Source organism: Lethenteron reissneri, chromosome 10 (assembly GCF_015708825.2).
Source record: "Lethenteron reissneri isolate LAM-NWPU_2019-01 chromosome 10, ASM1570882v1, whole genome shotgun sequence".
In the NCBI taxonomy this organism is placed as follows: Eukaryota; Metazoa; Chordata; class Hyperoartia; order Petromyzontiformes; family Petromyzontidae; genus Lethenteron; species Lethenteron reissneri.
Window position 1 is genome coordinate 6,934,379 of NC_083788.1, and position 21,656 is coordinate 6,956,034.

The 21,656-nt window shown below is 50.3% G+C and overlaps 1 protein-coding gene across 1 annotated transcript in view; it reads right to left on the reverse strand.

The window, feature by feature from the left end:
• Positions 1-558: 558 nt before the first annotated feature.
• SMCHD1 (structural maintenance of chromosomes flexible hinge domain containing 1) overlaps positions 559-21,656 on the reverse strand; it is a 96,092-nt gene continuing 74,994 nt past the window's right edge. Inside the window, 11 exon segments of the mRNA XM_061549354.1 lie at positions 559-2,929; positions 3,526-3,688; positions 4,143-4,301; positions 5,096-5,267; positions 5,884-5,954; positions 8,252-8,361; positions 16,630-16,820; positions 17,572-17,694; positions 18,099-18,184; positions 18,830-18,949; positions 19,487-19,619. Of these exon segments, the coding sequence (XP_061405338.1) occupies positions 2,869-2,929; positions 3,526-3,688; positions 4,143-4,301; positions 5,096-5,267; positions 5,884-5,954; positions 8,252-8,361; positions 16,630-16,820; positions 17,572-17,694; positions 18,099-18,184; positions 18,830-18,949; positions 19,487-19,619 (1,389 nt within the window). The 3' untranslated portion in view covers positions 559-2,868.

Genomic DNA, 21,656 nt, shown 5'->3' on the forward strand with positions numbered 1-21,656 from the left:
ACCCCGAACCGCTCGCGCGTTCTGAGATTTATGGGACCCACCCTGCAACTTGCAGATGTCTTGGAAATGGGAAAGGTTTCAGCGAACATTTCGCCAGGTTTAGCATAATTAAGCAAAGCGATGGGGAAAAAACAACCAACTTTAGTTTCAGTTGTTTTGCAACAGTAATGAGTTTCATAGTCTTTGCCAAGCCAACAATAAAATTTGTAATAATTTACAGCTTCGTCAATCAACTGGTGAAGGCCTCCCCCACAGCACATCTTGTCACAAGGGTTGTTTGACCATACTTTACCAGTGCTGTTCGGTTGTGGGTTGGTGAAGGATGGGTAGGTACGTGGAGGGAAGGGGGTGTGTGAGCCAGTCCCAATTCCGCAATAACACGCCGCGAACGTTTGCCATAGGGACAGGAGTCAATCTCACGTCCTCAGATCAGCACGTGTAGAGAGCCGGGAGGACACTCGCTGCAGCGCAACATTTTCACCATTTCCGTTTCCACGATCAGTTTTCTTTTGCAACAATACACAAAGCATAAAAGAACAAGAAAAATACCTTTTTTTAAAAGTAAAAACACCTGTTTATTTAGTTGTTTGCAAAATGGGCCTATGGCAAATATGCGTTTTTAGGCAAGTAACAAACGTTCAGTAAAATAAATGTACAATGTTTCACAATTGCCATCTGCAGTGGCCTACAATACTATCATTAGTTTTGAAGCCTTCCTCTTAAATGGTATTATACATACAGCAATATAAATGACCTGTACACAATATAATTCAACATATTTAAAGTTTACATTTTTTTTACCTTTGTCAGAACTTTTTTTCCTCTAATTTGGAACGGTAGATGCAAACTGCACAGTGACATTCAAGGTGCACGTTAATAACGACTTGCTCCGCGTTTGTGCTGCCGATTGCACTCAATTGACCGCATTCCTAGATGTTTGAAGGGCCTCCATTACAGGGAGCTTCTAGGGAACTCCTCCAGGAGGCATTTGACTATCCCACCCTGGAGACGTTCGTTCGCGGAGGAGGTGAGAGCACCCACATTTCACCCCACCCATTCGTAGGGATGGGTTGACAGACACGATGGGGGCGGGAGGGGGGGGGGGATTTAAAAAACAAACCACTCAATCTTTTAAATAACAGCCGCATTGGGATGATCGAACCGGCAACCCCTGGATTACAAGTCAAGTGTGCCGACCATTTAACCACGAGCAGCTTCGTCATAGCTTTCCATGTCACAAGAGTGGCCAGCAAAATTGATTTTGCAGTTTCTTGATCGGTTTCCCCAATTAATGTCCACTATTGGGCATGTATCAAAGTAACTGTTGCCACGTGTCGAATTCCACCAGGAGGGTGTGCTTGGGAAACAACAGATGCAGTATGCCAATGAAGAGATGATGGTCACCAACTTTAATCAATCACAGTGACCCAAACTAATACACAGTTCCGCATTTCAGCCTGTCACGTGACCACCCCGAACCAAATGACGTCCGTCAATGGACGATGCACGCGAGTGACGCAGAGTAACGCCCAAAGTTGTAAATCTTAGCATTTTGATGGAAGGATTCATTTTTCCTTTTTCACGAACGGTTTTGTAATTGAGATATATTCATTACTTACAGAAGAGACTGGGAAAAGTTGGACAATGTGGTTGGAAAAGAAGCTGCTGCCTTTGCATGTGTAGGCAATGCAGAACAGCTCAGTACACACAGAGCTGTGGGATAATTTCCCCGCGAGCGACAGCACGGACGTAACGTCAAATCTAATACAAAGCTGGTATCAACAGCGATAGCAACGTACATGTGTATGTTGAATTTCTTTCCCACGTACGTAGCCAACCGTGCTACACGGACAAGCAACGTGAAACTATAGCTATGATAAATTAAATAGGACACCTAAAACTGTAAACACTGACCTTGACTGAAGATTAACATTTGTTCAGCAAGGCTTATTTACTCCCAGTTTTCCTCATATCCATCCATTCGTTCTTAGAAGAATTAAAAATCATGAATCCTGTTTCGTTTCCAAATCTCTCACCGTTTCTAGTTTCAAAATCAGACTCCATCGACCGGCCTGACTGACGATAGATAATATGTGACCGTCCCCACTTGCGGTGGCGCGCTCCTTCGTTTAAAAAACACAACAAGAACTAGAGTCCTTTCAGGAGAGAACTATGACCGCACGTTCGCCAAATTCTCAGAGTGTGTGTGGTGAAAGCGCAACCAGAAACGATCATGTGCATACCAGAAAATAATCGAAGATTGATACAGGTAGGTCAGTGACCTACTCACCTGTACTGCTCGCTACAAGGCCCGCTTCATTAGGCCAGTCAGATTCAGAATCTAATGCACACGCATTTCTCTGCGTGACCACCTTTTGAAGTGCTCAGGGGCCCAACCACGCCTGGCACGAGCTTACCTCCAAAACGGCGACAAATCTTCCCAATAAAGGTGAATTCCTGTCTTCGCACTTTCGCAACGACAGGCGTGCACAGGCAGGATCGATGATCGTCGGGACAAACCAACAGGGTCAGGAACAGCAAGCAACATCCAAGCTTTCGTTTTTCGAACCTACGCGGCACATTCTTCACAAATTTAAACGCACTCCGGTAATGCTTGGTTGGGGCACGTAGCCGCGCTCATCCCAGTGTGTCCCAATGCAGCCTCGTCTGTGGGCCATAGGCCAACATGAGTGACCCCTTTAAATCAGATGGGGGGGGGGGGGGGGGTGAAGAGTTGGTTATACCAGCGCCTTCCAGCTTCTGCCGCCCCCTTTCTTGCTGTGGGGGCGGCATGGGTGTTGCATTACCCACAATGCCACCACAATGTTCTTAAATGTCCCAGACGAAATTTTCGACTGGCGAAGGCCGTCACAGCTTGCGGCGCTTGCTCCTGATGGGGGTATCGGGGCTGCTGCTTGTTCCATTGTCACTGGGGCAGGGGGGACGAGGAGACGAGATGGACATGGCAGGAGTGAGATATTCAACATGGTTATTCCTTTAGCAGAAGCCGGCTGAATGGCTACAACACAAACATTACAAATGTTCGTCAATTCAAATGTCAGAAAAGTGTTGATATTTACATTTTAAGACCAGGAATTAACCCCAGATTAAGCACATAACCAAATTTATCATTGGTGACCAGGCCATAAATGGCTCCGCTTTAGAACCTGGTAAAATCACTGGTGATTCAAAGCTGGACTCAAACACCAGGATACTTCCAGCTCAACGCTGCCAGCTCAGCACTCTGATTTCCGAGCCACCCGGCCGCCTCCTGATTCATGTGCTTGATGCCCTCTGCGTTACCCGGGGGGGGTGAGGTAAAAGCTCGATGAAGGAAGTTCTTTGAAAGGAAGTATTCTTGAAAAGAAAACCCGAAAGGCAGAAAAAGACAGATGCTGCTTGACCGAAGAAAGCTCAAGATCGGATAGGATGGAGGGAGTTTAATCCTTAGACCTGACGTTGGGCAGAAGACCCAAGTAGGCCTGGTGAGCCTGGTTGTTGCCTGTGGGTTTTCACGCCGCTCACCTCCCACTGCGCCGGGCGGGTTCCCGTCGGCCACGTCTGTGGGTCAGAGGGGTCGAGGGAGTCGCCAAGTCCAAGCCATTACCACCAGTGGATATGTATGAGCCCCGGTGGTCAAGGGTCACGGGCATGCCGGCTTTTAGTCCAGGCCGTTGTGGGGTCATCCCTAAGGCAGTGAGGGGGGGGGGGGGGACATGTAAAAATTTAATTGCTTGAAATTGATTCTTACGCTCGCAATGCGTGCAGTGAAACGCGTGTGTGAATTCAAGATAAGCATTTACATTTATTAAGTGTTGAAATGCGAAGGCAGAGCGCTCCAAAGATGGATGAAAATATAACGAGGTCAGGGTGAACCACAAGCAAAGTACAGAGGGGAAGGAAAGAGAAGCCAAAGGGTGTAAAGAGAGCGACGGGCAGAGGAACACAACCGACGGGTGAACAAGACGGCGACTCGCACACACATCACAGGTCCAAAGACATTGAACGGAGAATTCCATTTCCGGGAAGAGAACAATCTGGGAGAGGATATGGGACTAGTTATGGAGTCATCGGAGGGATGCGAGGATCAGGATGATGGTGTGGGGGTCACGGCTCGTGGCAATGGGGGCAAGCGACCTCACCAATTTTATACTCGAGCGAGCGGAGTTTCTGCTCCGAGTCACGCAGCTCCGCCTGCTGCTGCTTCATCTGCGGCGACCGCATCTCGTCCACATGCGAGCGCAGCTCTCGCTGCACATCGTTATGCTGCTCGATGGCCGAGCGTAGCTCCTGCAGGTAGCCTTCGCGACGCACGCACACAACACAAAGACATACATCGCCTGTACAGCAGAGGTCGCAAACGGGTTTTGATTCCTTACCCGTACCCGGCCGCACCAGGGTCGCAAATGGGTACCCGTACCCGGCTGGGTACGGGTACTCGTACTCTACCCGTACCCGTACCCTACCCGAAATGAGTGAGAAACGGCTACTCACCAGTGACTCACGGCCTACCCGTACCCGGCCGCACCAGGGTCGCAAACGGGTACCCGGACCCGTACCCGGCCGGGTATCGGGTAGGGTACGGGTATCGGGTACCCGGTTGCGACCTCTGCTGCACAACCTTAACAAACCGTTGGAGCAAGTTCTGTTAACGGACACACCTATGAAGGGCGGCACGGCACACGAAGGGGCGGGGTGGCCAGCACCATGCCCGGCCGCCCTTGTCTGCCAGGTACTAATTTGAGGCCGAGTTGGCCAAGGGGAGGCCCAAGACTGGTTCAGATAATTGTCACTGGTGTTGGTCGTGAGAAGAGGAATTGAACTCGGGTCGCCGGGTTTGTATCGCTGCACGCCAACCGCTACACTACGCACACATGCACACGCAACCCACACAAATGTAGCCTCTGTGTTTATTACCCAGGTGATAAATACACCTGCACAAATTTGCTCAGAATGGCGACCACAGCTGCTGCCAGTGCCCGCTTGTGCTGGAGTGTCGGGGGACAGCAGTGGTTGTATTCACCGGGCAAGTGGCTCGAGTGTTTCCTAAACCCACACCACGACGTTAACCCACGAGACGGCGGTGGAGCCGTACCGATCTGGCTGCTGAGCTCCTGGCACTCGGCGGGGAGGGGCGCTCCGAAGACAGCACCGCGGAGCTTGGCGAGCAAAGGCGCGTGGTTCTGCTGACCGCCAAACTTGCCGTTGCTGCGGATTCGCTCCCCATTGCGCGTCAGCAGCGTCGGGCAGAACATCGACTTGACGACCTGAGGAGAGATGCGGTGCGGCGACTACAGATCATCCGGCGCTGTAGACCACCAGGTTATATACTTCCCAGTGCGACGACTAGACCAGCCAGCTCTAGAGCAACAAGTGTTACACCGCCCATTGTTACCACTCAACGAGTGATCATTACACAACCCAGGACTGCTGATAAGACTACCCATCACTAGACCATCTTAACACGAGACCACCTGGCCCTCACACTTGTCTCAATCACTGGACCACTCTGCACTAGCAATTCGTAGACCAACTACGACGACACTACCCATCGCTAGGCCATTCAGCCAGTGCAACCAACATACTACCAGTCACCAGTACTACTGGAACACCTATGACTTGACACCAAGCGCCACCATTTAAGGCCACCCCATGCCACAGCTAGGACACCCAGCTCCACACCTAGGCCACCCAGCGCCACACCTAGGCCACCCAGCGCCACACCTAGACCACCCAGCGCCACACCTAGGGCACCCAGCGCCACACCTAGGCCACCCAGCGCCACAGCTAGGCCACCCAGCGCCACACCTAGGGCACCCAGCGCCACACCTAGGCCACCCAGCGCCACAGCTAGGCCACACGTGGGTCCCTCACGGTGCTCACCTCCTGCCTGTAGCGGTTGGCCGTGTCCAGAGAGTCCAGGATGATGGCATCCCCCAGCAGCTGTGAGAACACTGCAGGGGACACACAAAAGGAGCAGCCTGGATTCTATGGACCGCTTAGGTGACGCATCCCTCTCTCTAACAGCCCATGGGCTAGAGCAGAAGTCGGTACCACCTAAGGTAAGCAAAACTTTAGTCTTGCTCATGTATTTATACAGCCGATAAGTGAATTATTTGATAACCCCAATCTTTTAAAATGGTTCTCACAAAATTCACCATTTACTGGCCACATGAATGAACTGGAACCGCTAAAGCGATGCCACCTCCGGTGGTACCGACCGGCGAAATATCTGCTCTGGCCCCACGGACCGTCAAGTGTAATTCCAAGTGTGCGACTTGCAACGCTTCTTTGAGCACTTCAAGATTTTTTGCCCCCAAATCCTGTCAATGCCCATGTTTCTCTCCCACCTGTCATGGCCGTAAACAAACCCCGATTAAATATGTTCCTCTGCTGACACTTTGGTATGTTGCTTTAAATAATTATGATTTGGTTTTCAAATTTTTAGATGTATTAAAAAATATATCACCTGGATAATCCCTGGAGAACGAACGTCACCGTTTGCAAAGGTTGCCCAGATTGTCAATCTACCCGTCGCACGTAGCAAACGTGTCCATAGTCTATAGCGTCTTCCTGGAGTAGACCGACCTTCCCTCGTCCACCTATTCGTCAAATAATTTAGATCCCGTTCCACCTTCACCAACTGCACCAGGTGCACATGAACTCCGCCATGTTTTCCAGGTGTGTGTCCCCTGACAGGTACCTGTCAGCTGTTTAGCAAAACTTGTCGTACGAGCCTTTGGTTGGCTCCCATTAACCTTGAACATTAATTTGCTACCTTCTCCTTGAGCAAGTTCTTCTTACAGCTCTCCTGAAGCTCATTCCCATTGGACGCTTGAATTATTACATATATGTGTGTTGAACTTCTTTCGCACTGTACGTCGCCAACCGTGCTACTTGGAGGCGAGTCATTCGCACAGCTTGAAATGGTTCACGTGTGTTTTTTGGCATGAATGACGTAACGCAAATATAATTGTTACAATTGCGACTACAGATTTGCCTCACTTTGCGCGGTTTCGGTTTGAGCGATTTTGCAGAAACGCAGCTAACCTATTCCATCCAAAATTTGCTCTACGCAGTTTGAATGCAATCATATGTGGCTATGCGGTCAGTTTCGCAGCGGTCTCGTGCGGTTTCGCTTTGTGCGTCCCATCTGCCGCATAAAGCGAGGGAAACCTGTATTCTACATTTATATTTGTTCCTTTGTCTCCCTTGATGCAGTAAAAAGCCCCCATCAGCGGGCCTCTCCCAGGCTAAAAAGGGCACCTACATCTAAATAACGCACGGCTGTTACGCAAGACGCTCATATATAAGGGTGGAAAAATTCTTACGAAAAAAATTGTGGCACCTTTTCCTTCGAGCCAATTCACTAAATTGTAAACGAATGCGTATTTATGAATACGCCATGAGCATATTGCGTAATTAGACCGAGCAGATCCCAAAAGGAGAAAATTTAAGACCATCTTGGGAGTAGAAACATGTTTAGAATATTTCAATTTTTTTCGTTCATATATATACATATATCAACAGCTGGAAAAGAATGTTTCCATCGGTGCCAAGATTCCACTTATATAAATGTCGAACTCAGTCCTTACACATGAATTAAATACGTTTGCAAAAAAAAAAAAAACCCCAGCACACATTCATCACCTCCTTTTTAAATTGATGGGAGCTCTGCGAACGCCACGATTTTAATCTGTTCCACAAAACCTGCACCAAAACCGCCCCTGGACGCGCTCCCCACCGCGCCAGTTCTCAGAAGCCAAGCCGAGAGCCTTGGTTAGCGTCTCGCGTAGGTGACCGCCAGCGCTTGCCACGAGCCCCGGTACACACGCTCGGCACGAGTCAGCCTAGCGCCGCTACTGAAGAAGTCTCTCCCCCCCCCCTCCACCATTACGCGATCTCTACACGCAATCCTCTTTCCTCTAATTTTTCTGTCTTCTCCTCTCCTTCTCCCCCTTTCTCTGTAGTGCACACCGGTGCGGTGTGCACTGCTGCGGTGTGGTACGTGCTGATGCAGTGCAGGCGTGCACTTGTCTGGGTGCATGATGGTGTGCCGGTGCAGGTGCGCTAGTATGAGTGGCGTAGTCAGAGGGTGTACTGGTGTGGCTGTACGGTGGATGCTGGTGCGGTGCGGGCACAGCCTGGTGTGTGCTGGTGCAGGCGTGGTGTGTACTGGCGGTGTGCTTTGTGCCCTGTTGCGTAGTGGGACTGGTGCAGGTGCGGTGCCATAGTGGCACGCGTTGCGTACCGATCTGGCATTGCTGCTGGTGCTTTGGGAAGATGAGCAGGTGGCGCGCGTACACAGGATTCCCCTCCACATTGAACCACGGACGGCCATTGATCATGTGTGGTAGCGGCCTGTACGCAAGCACACAAAAAGACAAAGATCCCCTGTATAGCTTTTACAGACTGTTGGGGCAAGTGTTGTTAGCGAGCACCTGTGGCACAAGAGGGGTGGGGTGACCATCACCACGTCACGTCCGGCCGCCTTTGTCTCCAGTGGCACATCGCACCGTGTACTCATTTGAGACTAAGTCGACCTAGGGGAGGCCCAGGACCGGTTCAGATATTCGTCGCTAATGTTGGCAGTGAGCGCGAATAGAACTCGGGTTGCCGGGTTCTTAGCACATTGAGCTAGCCACTACACACTCCCGCTCCCCACGCATGCGAGCGTGCGAACACACATGTGCCTGTGAAAACACACACACACCCCCACACGTGTACACGTTACACGCCCGGCCACATTCACCCAGATGCCTTCCTCTTCATCATGCCAATGGAGTTCCCCACAATGCATCAGTACTAATCATTGGTTGGCCGATGGAAAGAGTGGGCCTGGCTCACAAAACAATGTACGTGCGCACGCAGAGGACGTGGACGCACGCATCGTTACTTTTGCTACAAACTTGAACAAAAATATTTTAATCAGTTTAAACGGAACCACTTTAATTTAACAACAAGAGAGCCCATTGCAACTCTTCCATCGCATATGCGCAATTAAACTGCTTAACAGTGGTCACATATATTTTCTGCAATGTCCAGCGTGTTATTCAAAAAATATTTACTGGCTCAAGATTTTTCGCACATGTCCATCCATGCAGTGGCCAGTTTTGCTGTGCTTACAGAGATATGGCGTGTCTACAAATCGACTAACTCAGCACAAATTCGGCCTAAGTTGAAATCCTGCTGTTGCATCTGGGGTGGAGCACCCATTTCCGAGCTCACTGGCAGATGGTGTAACTAAACATAAAGCAGTCAGGGTGATTCATGATCCACCACTCACCAATTCACTCCAGTCACTTGCTCACTGGCAGTCAGTCGCCTGGTTATCACTCTTCGTTTGCTACGAACATGTCCGTCCAGCGCTCGCTGAGCTGCATTGGCTTCTGGTTGTCGGATGAATAAATTATGAGGTCGTACTCATTATACACAAAGTGTTTGCTACAAATGAACCACGATACCTTGCTGATCTCGTCTAGGAGCATAAACCATCACGCGAACTCCGGTCATCCTCGCAGCGACTTTTGGCTAGCCATCGAACAAAGACGGTCACCGCATCGCGCGCTTTCAGATGCGCTTCTGCGGCCGTCTGGAACACTCTTCCTTCCAATATTAGGAAGCTACTGGAGCTATGTACTTTACAATCTAGATTGAAAACTAATTTCTTGAGAACTGCTTTTGTGTTTAGTATGGGCTCCTTCCCCTGGACCTCCGATGAGGACGGTTGGCTACGTATGGCGCGAAAGATGTTCGACATACATAAATGTGTAGTAACATGGAATGGGTCACTACGTAGCATAGCCCTGGTTGCTGGCAGAGAAGGGGGAATCTGCAGTTGCACCAGCCCTGCCTGTCAGCAGGTCACGTGATAAGCCAGAGAGAGGGATGTAGGGGAAAGGTGATAGAGGGGGCACGTGAGGTGAGCCTGGGAACCCGCTTGTAGGTTCGAGAAGGGGGGCGTGGCTGGGGTGGAGCGAGGCCACGCTGGGAGGATAAAAGGGGACCCCGAGCGAAGGCTCGGGGCTGTTGCTTGGAGTGGGATCCCCTCGTCGTGCTGCTGGAGTCTTCGTCGCCAGTCTTCGTCTTCACCTTCTCGCAGGCAGTCTGCCAGCTGTCCTGACTGGGAGTTGTAGTTACCTCTTGTCACCTGTGAAGGCTGATAATAGAGTGCCTCCTACTCCTAGTGTCTCTGAGTGTGTACACCATGGTATGTACACCATGGTAATAACCTTGCAACTTCCCTCATGGATTCCTGCAGCAAGGTTAAGAATTCCCAGACTAGTCTGTTCCATCCATGCAGTGTTCAACCACCACAATATATTTAGAAATTCCCTCCCATCATAATATTCTCCCTCAAGCTCTTAATAATAACAACCTCATTCAATTCAAGAAACGTGTTATGCTCTTAACTATTAACACCTTAAATTTCGATTCAAAGCTTTCGTGACTGCAGGGATTCATCTTCTTGGTTCTTTCGGTAAAGTCACGTAGAAGGGAAATAATAAAATAAATCAAATAAAACATAATAAAATAATTCCCACGACGTTTCGGCCACAACGCAAGCAGCCGTCCTCAGGTGAAGACCAGGTCTGTCGGGAAGACGGCGTCTGAATGAAACACCACCAGGCTTGGAGCGTATATTTAAGCTGGGTTGGAGGGGGAAGAGCACCTTGACAAAATAATTTGTATATCAAGAGGAATTTAGCAACAGTGCTATTCGTTTCGCCATCCAGTTGGTGTTTTGGGCCTGCGCACAGCAACGATGACAGGCTCCCTCCAACGCGAAGAATTTTAACTCTCGCTGGAGAGAAATGTCGCTTTAAACATCGCAACTGTCGCTGCAGACCACCCAGGCAGGGCCGCGCTCGCTGCCTCCACCTATAAAAACGGTTCAGCAAACAGCTGAAGGCGACGCGCAAGATAAATAGGCTTTTATTTTTATCTCCTATTTCATTCTTTTATTTTTATTTTTTTTATCGCTGCCACTGCTGCCGCCGCCAAAGTCACATGTTTGTGCTTCAGCGTTCACGTGGGTGTTAGTGGCCCCGGGATGGTTCGTCCACCCCCCTCCCAACCCCCTCCCAGCCTTTCATTGCAACATTTAAAACAATATTTTAAATGTAATAAACTCCGCACATAAGTGCACTTTCTTCCTAGGTTGCTGACTAAACTGGGAGTGAATATTCCTGTCAATGACGGGCGAATGGGAGGGGGAATGGAACTGTTCCTGTTGAGCATGGAACAGTTTCTGAAGAAGCTCTCGCCAATGGGAGCGAAACGTCAGATTTTGCGCCAAACAACACGAAGTACATCCCGAAAATGTATTGGAGAGCTGTACGGCCAACAAAAAAAACCTACGTAAATAGCGTCATCTGGTCCAACCCATGTGAGACTAGGCTCTAAGGAAAGCTGTCTCGGGTGTGGACCAATCAACTTCAAGGACAGTGCACATTATCAGAGTTGTGTTTTTTGTTTGCAACCCCGACCGCAGGTATTGTGGTCAATGCAAACATGATTCCTTGTAAAAAAAAGGTGTCAGTTTTGTTGCCAGATAAAAGGGTAAAAAAACTAATTATCAAGATGAAAATAGAGAAGATTTTTTTTTAATGAAAGCCTTTTTCGAGAATTCTTTCTGAGCAAGAACATGCAACAAGCAAGGAAGTCCTGACAAGAATAGATACAGGTAAACGTGCGTTTTGGAGTATTTGTCTGCTATAGTTTTCCACAAGCCACTTCGTTGACCTATTACTTGTGGCCAGGTCGCTTCTGAAAAAGAGCTATACAGAGCTCAGTGGGCCTTACCTGGTAAATTAAAAAGCTTAGGAGTTTAATAATTGTATACCCTATGATCTTGCCATTCCACAATCTTACTCGCACCAGCAGAGCAAATTGAATTGCTCTATATCTACTGATTATCCTCTCGGTCATGTCCCCTCCAATGGCTACCACAGTCATCAGTTTTGGCCACCAAGCCAGCTCTAATCAGAAAACTGCAATATTTCGGACGTGTGACAAGTGTGAATGGTGACCGGTTGCAGAGGACGGTAACACTGGAAGGTACCGCAGGAAAAAGACGTAGCATAGCGCGGGATGGAAGCCGTCTTGGTTGAAAGACACAGCGACGGACAGAGAGAAGAGGAGAGACCACCGCAAGCAGGTGCCTGTGATGGAGAGTAGGAAACAGTCATGCACCAATGGCCCAATAGGCCGAAGGGATTATAAGGAAAACACAAACCATGAGAGTCGGCGGCGCGCGCGAAATATCCCAGTTACATCTTGGGTGGGGAGCTCGTAAAGTTTCAACCCACGTGCCTTGGCAGTGCCGGCATTGGCTCTGAAAGCGGCCTGCTTCCACCGCACATCGCGCTGCTTCAGCAGCGATGGACCGTGACTCGCCGAGCGGCCAAATAAGCGTGACGGATTCAGATTTGGCAGCGGCGACGTTTTTTTGCTGGAAAATATATTTTCTTGTAAGTGATCATGGGGCAGGGGCGCACAAACTGGCAATGAGTAGCAGGGAACGTACCGCCCAAACATGGAAATAACGGGCACGATGCAGTGCCCTCATTTTAGACTGCGAGCGAGCGACACCACACTGCTCACGACTTGCATTACGCCCAGCTGCCCCTTACTTGACAGCAATGCGCATGTATTAAACGCTGCCGATTGTGTACCCAGGAAAGCCTGAGCCAGAAGACTCAAGAATACCACTACCGTGCTGAGAGTGTCATTGTCTTTCCATGGTGGCGAAATGTTAACTTCCTCGCCTGGTATACGGGAGGTTGTGGGTTCGATCCCGACCCCGATGCCTGTACATTTGGAGTTCGCGTGTTCTCCCCGTGGTCGCGTCGATTCTTCTCCGGGTCCTCCAGTTTTTCCCCTCCACATTTAGAAACATGCGTTTACAGTATTTGGCTATCAATTATCATATGATAAGGCACTTCGTTGAGCAATCAGTTATGGCCAGGTCGCTTCTAAAAAATAACTCTATAGCTCAGTGGGTCTTACCTGATAATATTTGTTTATATATACTTTATAGTCTCTACTTGAGACTCCTTTGTCTTCAGTAGTCAGACCATTCTGGTGTTCACACAACCCTACACCAGGGCCCATTTAGCCCCCAATTTCAGATGAACCCGCCTCAATGATGTTGCCGATCTCCCCAAAAGGAAACTGGGGTTGGAATGTATAATAATAATAAAATATCCAATTATCCAGTAAAGTCTCACAGAACCTCGTTGCTTTCCTGCATTGGGATGTTTGACTAATTTTGGCTTGTGGGAAGATTCTAGAGTAAGTGGAGTTTCTCCACCATGCACGCGAGGAGGTGACATTCAATGTCCTCATCTCCCAGCCACCCAAGCACTAACCCACTCAGTTCTGCTTAGCTTCTGAGATACGTCTGAGATTGGATGCATTTATAGGGAAAGTTTGGGCATCATCGAGTGATACGAGCTGTTAGCTACGTGATGGTTAGAGGTCACGCTGAAAAAACATCCTCGGGACGAATTCAAACGGCAACAACTTGGAGCCATATTTCTGGTGTCGAACGGTTCTCGCCCGATCATGTTGTTGGGAAAACTACGGGTTAATCGTTAGTTCCAGTGCCAAAAGATAATTCTTGTATTTATTCGTGTTGCGCAGGACGGAGCCTGAGAAGCAGGTGGCGAGCACATGTGGCGGTTTGCGCGCGCCGCGCGGAACGGACGCAGGGCCCACTATGAGCTCATCGAAGAGTGCAGTTTTAGCATAAAATTGCTCGCTCGTTCCACGCTCGTTCCACGCTCGTTCCACACTCGTCGCCGAGCAGGCAACCACGGTGGCGAGATGTTAACTGCCTCGCCTGGTATACAGGAAGTCATGGTTTCGATCCCGACCCTCACGCCTGTAATATTTGGAGTTTGCGTGTCTTTATCCCCCCCCCCCCTGAGGTCGCGTGGACTTTTCTCCACATTTAGAAAGTATTTTGGCCGACGTAAATTTCCACACGATAAGCCACGTCGTTGAGCTTTCATTTGTGGCCAGGTCGCTTCTGAGAAAGCGCTATATAGCTCAGTGGGCCTTACTTGGTAAATAAACAAATAAATAGAAACACAGCGGATGAACGTGAAGAAGGTCCCCTGCCGCTGAAACATCAGTCACGGCAGCAGCTGGATGCGTCAATGCATCACCAGACCACGGGGGATGGCGATGACTTGGGAAGCCCTTCATCCAGCAGTAAATAGATAACGACTGATGACAAAGATGACAATGGTGAACGTACTGCAGGACTTGCTGCTGTAATTTCAGCTTCATAATGTGCTGCAGTGATGGGCCACTGGTCCGGCGGTTAGCGCAGCGCTTAGTGTGGAACCTTGCGAACAGAATTTGATTCCTGGCCACAGCTAACAGAAGTGGCTAGCGAAGTCTGAACCGGTTCTTGCCCTTGCCCCACCCTATCGCCAAACCCGCACTAACCAGCGCGGTGAAGTATGGTCAAACAAACCCCTGCGGCTGAAATGACGCGGGAAGGCCTTCATCAGTCAGCCGGATGACAAAGGGGCTGTTAATTATTACGTTGATTACTATAATCAAGATATGAAGTGAGGAACTGCCTATTCCGGCAGGACCTCGCATTGACGTCAGTGGGGACTGACCCCAGAAACGATGGCACGGGAACTAATGGCATAACCGGTTTGTTAACCATAACCACGGCACGGTAATCCTCCGGCTGTGAAAAGGGTAGCTTGCCACGTGTCGCTCATCGCATAGTCGGGGGGCCGTACACGAAAACCTGTCGCGACTGGCTCTGCTCGAATTCAAGTGAAAAACCTATTTCATGCAATGCGCTGTGCATTTGGTGGTAGCCGAGCTGACATCATGAAATTCATGGCTCAATCTCAGGAGGCCAAACTTAAAGAAAGGAAACTTGGAATTGAACCAAGCATCTCAGCACTGCTAGCTCGGTACTCTCTCTGTATCTCGGATCTCAGTGGTGCTGGCTCAGTGTTCACTGTTTCGGGGATTTCAGTAATCAAACTGGCTCAGTGCTCTGACATGGGCACTGGTATTAGTCCCGTGAGCCACCAGGCCACCGCTGCTGAACATCTAAAAGCATTCGTCTTGGCCGGCGGAACAACTTTTCCAGTTGACGGGGATTTTCATCATCTGGAGATGATGTTAACTTGCTGAACAAGTCTCAAGGCTGTGCCCATCCCACTTTTATAGAGGCCCCACAGATTGTAAGGGAGCTCAGTTTTCTGTAACGGCCCAAAGTAGTGTTATGGCTGTATGGCTGGGTCTGTATAATGCTGACGATCTTTGATTAATGCGATACCAGTATATGGTCATCACAGTGCATAACCAGAGATGTTTAAGTCCAGTCCTGAGAAATTGAGCTCCTGTGCACACACGTGCTCTGTTGTGGCTTGCAATGCATTTGTGGGTATTTCCCATGATGCCACATGGTTAAAGAGGCGTCACCATAATCACGTGCTATTCAACAGCCATGCTCACCATAATGTAGGGTGTCTTCGTGAACAAGTGACAAAGCGCTAACTATAGCGCCAGCAGTGTGTGCCTTTTATGTAAGTTAGATCATTTAAAAGCTGAAGCTTTAACCAATGTGCAATTGTCAGTAACATGTCCAACGTAGGAAATAAAGTGGACAAACTTACGAAGAATAATTTACACGTTCACCTCAATTGCTCATTTGGCTTGGTGTACACAGCCTTCGGCAGAATACCACTTAAAAAAAAACCTTGGAAAGTTTCCTGCAATTCAAGCTGCCATGCAACAAACATTCTTCTGTAGCAGGGAGTGGGGGAAAAGTGCACCCTCCCACCCCTAGTGCGCAAATTATATATTTTTTAAAAGTTACTTGAAAGGATTTCAAGAAAAGTTCTGCCACGTCTGCTTCTGCGGGCAAACGGGGCGATGCACTGCTCTGCACAAAAATCTCCCAACGGATGAATACAACTGGGGAAAAAAGAGACAATGCTTCAAATCGCTTTCGATCGACTATCCTACCACTTGCACCTCCACCACGGATTTATCCAAGCTTCTCAATGCAGCTCCGCCCGGGACAGTGACACGGTCTAGCAGTGGTATGTTTCGCCCCACTTGTTGCAGAGGTTCACGGTTCGAATCCAACGGCCGCCCTGGTTATCACTGACGCTCCGAGAGATTGAATCAATTAACCGTGAAGATACTACCCGCAGCCTGCGTCGCAGTGGACGCTAAAAGATCCCCTGACATAATTTTCATGAGTAGGCCACTGTGTGCCAGCGTCAGCTTCCAGATTTGCCCAAATTCGAAGAACACCCACAAATCACTCAATTGGGATTATACAGGTAGCAATCATCGCCCCCCCTCCTTGCAGTCTGATGCCCCGGAGTCACTCTCGCAAATGACACTCATCCTGGCCTCTTTAGTTCTTACCTTGCTCAACAAAATAGATTTGAACCGATGACTTTAACTGCACCACAGATGTACACAAATGCCCGGTGATTAGCGGTGGAGGGGGGGTGCGGCCAACGCAACTGAATCACCAGTGTATTCCAGAGCTTTGCTTGCAAAGGTTTTTGGTGCCACAACAGGCAGCGAGGGTGTCCCCCCTCTTGCGAGGACCAAAATAATAAGCCTCACTTGTTCCAGGCAGACAGGTTTCTCCTGAAGATGGAGCTCAGGGGCAGCAGCTGTTGCTGCCCGTTGGTCTCGACGTAGATCCGCTGGGCGGCCTCCGTCGTGAGGGTGAGCAGGCAGTCCATGTCGCCGCTCATGTGCCACGACAAAACCCTCGCCACCTCCTCGTCCTCGATCAGTGCCAAGTGGCCCAGCTGCGGGGCACGCACATGCAAAGACAAAGGCCCCCCCCCCCCCGGGTAGCCTTTAACAAACTGTTGTGGGCTAGTGCTGTTAGCGAGTAGTGCCTACGAAGGCCGGCACAGCAGACGAGAGTGGGTGGGTGGTCAGCACCACGCCCGGAAAATATTTTATACGCACGGAATAAGGTGCTCATTTAAGGCTGAGTTGACCTTGGGGAAGGCCAATGACAGGTTGCTGGGCACCGCAGGCTGCGGAAGTTGGCCGTGGCTGCAAAACCCGAAATCCAGTCACCGCAGGTGAGGCAAGGTGGGCGAGGTCAGTTGGGGAAGGATGAACAAGTGGATGAGTTTATGGGAGATGGGCGAGTTTTGAAAGGGTGGTTGAGTTTGTGGGTTGTGGGTGAATGGGCGAGTTTGATGGTTGGTCGTTATGCGAGTAAAACTCGTGGGGGTGGTGGTGATTATTGAGTATTGGTAGAGTCGGAGAGTGGGTGAGCACGTGGAAAGTGGGGCGAGTGAGGTAAATGGCGGTGGGTGAGTTGAGTAATGGTTCAGTGCTGGTCGGGTGGACGATTGGGGAGCGAGTGAACTAGACGGTGGAGGTTGAGCGAACTGTTGATAAAAGGTTGGATCAAAGATGGTTAGAGGGGCAGCGATACCGTGGGCGAACGAGCGAGCGAGCGAGCAAGTCCACGGGCGAGTTCCTGGAATCCGGGCAAGCACTAAATTAAGCGGGCAGGCATCGTTTGTGCAGAAAAGGCACCTTGCCCAGGATTTCCTGGTCGACGCGCGGGTATGGCGGCAGGGTGCACGTGCGGCGTGGCTGCTGCACGAGAAGCTCGTGTCGCTCCTTCAGCGATCCGATCAGCTCATCTACCACCTCCACCTGCACGCACAGGGGGGGAGGGTGGGGGGGGGCACGTGGACTCCGCCACGCAGACACAGCTGAGTGCGCGGGCAAGGAACTCTAAACCGCTGGTTATGAGCGCAAGCTGCTGTGGTTCAAAGTCCACTCTAAACGTCACTTCCGACGACAATGAGTCACACGCAACACACGTGGAGGGCACCAGATGAGGGTATGAAGCACAGTGGCACACGAGACACAGGAGCGCAAGTGGCTCGCTGTTATGCACGCCCACACGCAAGCCGAACACTGCCGGTCAGCTCTGCCTGCTGCTGTTGTTTTGGTTGCACAGACAACGGAGCATGTCTGGGGCAGGGTGTTTAGGCTGAGCGGACCAGCCTGTGTATTGGGCAGTATGACCGAGTGCCGCGGCTGGTGGGTCTCACCGTGTTGAGCTGCATGTCGGGGACTTTCTGCTTGCGGAGATCCGCGCGCAGCTTCTGCTCCTTGGTGGCGGCTTCTCTCTGCCCCACTGCAGCGGGATCACAACAGCGGCATACGTAAACACTCCGCCCATACGCGCGGCGTAACGTTGCCACATCTCACGACCTCCGGCTGCCTTCACTTCGCATCGCTCTATCTAGGCTCCTGGTCTCCCTTACTCTGTTTACCATCGCTGTGCGGTCTCCATGCTTCACATCCCATCTCCGCACCTCGGTTTCCAAAAGCATTGTTGCGCGTGTCGGCGTGGGTACATGTGCGAGCACACGCGTGCGTGTGTGTGTGTGTGGATGGGGAGCGGTAGTGTACCGGTTAGCGCACTGCACTATGAAGCCAGCAACCCGAGTTTGATGCCCGGTCACAGCCAAAGCTAGTGACCATTATCTGAATCGGTCCTGGGCTCTCGTGTACTGCATCTCCGATTAGGACGGTTGCTACGTACGGTACAAAAGAATCTCGACATACATACATACCGTGTTGGCCTGCATCGGTGCGCACGAACAGCACTTGCCTCAACAGTCTCTGAAAGGCTCCATATTGTTTGTGTATGTGTGAGTGTCCACATGTAAGCGTGTGTGTTTGTACATGTCTGTGCATGCGTGTCCATCCGTAAATGCGTGTTTGTCTTTGTCCGTGTCTGAACATGTGTGCTTGTCTGGACAAGTGCTCATGTCACCTTTGAGCTCCTTCACGAGCTTCTCCTTAATTTCCAGCATGCTCCGCATTTTCCCCACAATGCTCGACAGCTGATCCCGTTGCTTCGACAGCGCCGCCATTTCCTGCTGCTTCTTGCCATCTGCAAAAACGTCGGGGGAGGAATGTGATGGTGGCAACGTGCAGCATTCGATTCCACAGGACACACACTCTGGACTGGCTTCTTCCGGTCTGGTCTCATGAGCAGATTTTGGCCTACACTCTCGCGTGCCAAGTGCAAGAGGTTTTTATTCTAAATAAATTACGAGCCGGTCGAATTGCTCTTGCTTTTGCAGACCAAAATCACCCGGCAGCCTTTGTTTAAACAAACTCTGGACAGGCTTTGACCTTTTTGGCCTCATCAGCAATGGTGTCTTTGGGGCTTGCTGCTGCGGTGGCTGTCATAACCCATCGCCAGAGCAAGAGTGGGATGGGCAGGAGGCTGCCGTGGGCGTACCGCTCGACTAAATGTGTGACCAAATCGTCGGAAACGAAGCAATCAGCGGCAGGGGCATGGTGGTGGCTCCGGCTCCAAGGTACGTTGGGGCAGTGCCGGCGCCGCAGCAGTTTGTGTGGGGTAGGGTGAGGATGGCACATTGCTCCGGGTAACCAGGTTGCCTGGCTACGGCTGTGGTCGTACCGTTGTAGAACATGAAGGGGAGTCTGTAGGGCTGCACGGGCGGCTCTTCCGGCAGGGCCTCGCCGCGCACCTCGAAGCACAGCACGTACTTTGCGCTGTCGTGGCCCGGTGTGTCCTCTGCCAGCACCAGGCTCTGCGGCACGAGGCGCCGGAGGGGGGGGGGGGGGCGGAAGAGACCGCGGGAGAGAGAGAGAGAGATATACTGTCACACACGTACGGGCGGTTCAACCGCACAGCAGGGCACACTCCTGCTAGGTGCAGTTGTAGCAAGGGCTACCGTCGCACATGGGGTACAACAAGCGCATGGGCAGCAGGAAACACAGGGGCACCCGACACATGGAAGGACATGAGAAGAGTGGCGGTTCGTTGGTCCGGGTTTCAGATGTAACAAAGTTCGCCGTGGGTTTTCCAGCCTAAGGTGTCAACGCGTGGAGGGTGGATTGAGAAACTGGAATGCGCTGGCAGTGGCTTCCATCGCTTTCTCCACGGTGCAGCCCAAGCAGCCTCCCAGGAGAACCGGTGTTGTGGGAGCCCACTACTTGAGCCTCACCATCACCACACATTGCCTCTGAGAGCTCTAGTTATCAAGGAGTTCACTTTGCTGCCTACTCAACCTGGAGGTACAAGGTACCAATTTATGAGACACAGGAGGGTATGAGAGAGAAATCACCAAACAATGGAGGGCATGAGACACAGGACAACATGAGACGCATGATTGGTCCACTGGTCTGTATTGCATCAAAACATGAGTTTATTATCTTTATAAATTCCCGATTAAAATCACATGTAACCTGAAGGCAATTAAAGACACGTTGAAAAAATGTACGCTTATTCAACATCCCGAGCCCACTTGAGGGCCGCAATGTTTCTAAATTAATCATTCAAGGTACAGCACACTAAAACAACATTACGCGATGCCGGGAAACAAAGAGGAGCCTTCATGCTCACGGCTACAAAATGCAAATGTAGTGGCAAAATATTTTCCTTGGACACGACTTTGAATAGAAATGAAGAAACTTGATGACAAATTACGGGGTTACATCTTAGAGTAATTAGCCGCTTGCTCGACCTCACACTTTAGAAACCAGGAGCCAAACGCCCAGAGGAGCCGCGTGCCCAGGGAGCTGCCTGGCACAAGTCGGGCCAAACTTGGAATACCGTTGCCATATCTAGGGGGGGGAGCCCCCAGTTCCTAGCTCACCACAAAAAGATCAGAATCAGAATACTTATTTATACTGGAGGAATCCGATGAACTACAAAGCTACTTTTCACAGATGTCCAGTAGGGGCGGGTCAGAACATTACAACGACAAACAACACCAACACACAACAGGAGTGCAGCAAAGTATAGGAAATGTAAACAAATCACTTTAAAAAAATATACAAATAAAACTAAACTATGTTTATATCACCTGGTAAAGCTCACTCAACTATTAGCCTCGTGTTCAAAAGCAACCTGGCCACGAATGACAGCTCAACGAAGTGGCTTATCATGTGGACATTTATAGCAGCAAAATAATCTAAAAGCATGTTTCTCTACATGTGGAGGTAAAGGTGCAGCCCGACAATTGCTTGCTCATGCCACTGTTGGCAGAAAGGCCTCCAAGAGAGCCCTAGACTACCCCTCGAGGTTATTTGGCCTATTCTATCCACGCTCACCAGGTGCCTTGGAAGAAGATCGAGTACCCACACTTTATCCCACCCCAGTTGAACTGGCGATTGACTAACTGTGCTGAACCCAAGAAACCTGCCCTTTGCTTCAACTGACGCACCATTGATTGAATCAAACAGGAGTCCCTCTGTGTTATGCTGCTGAAAGGTCGGTTGTTATTTTTTTTTATAGATGCTGCAATGTCATCGCCCGCAAGAGGAGGCAATCCCACTCGCCGTGTGGGTGTCAGTACTGTAGCTCAAATGACAAATACATGGCCAGGAACCAAATCACTCGGAAAGAGCCCGATCCCATCCGATTTCAGTCGCTGAGCAGCGTTGATACCGGGTGGCACCATGTATGAACTATCATGCACAAACAGGCTGTCACAGCGTTTGCGGCACTATTTGGTGGGCAGCAAAGGGCAGTACAGAAAAATCCATTTGTCATACTTGTACATCTATGCTCCATGGTGTTGGGCCAGTACGGCCGTGCAAGCAGGGTGGCATTTGCGACCCAA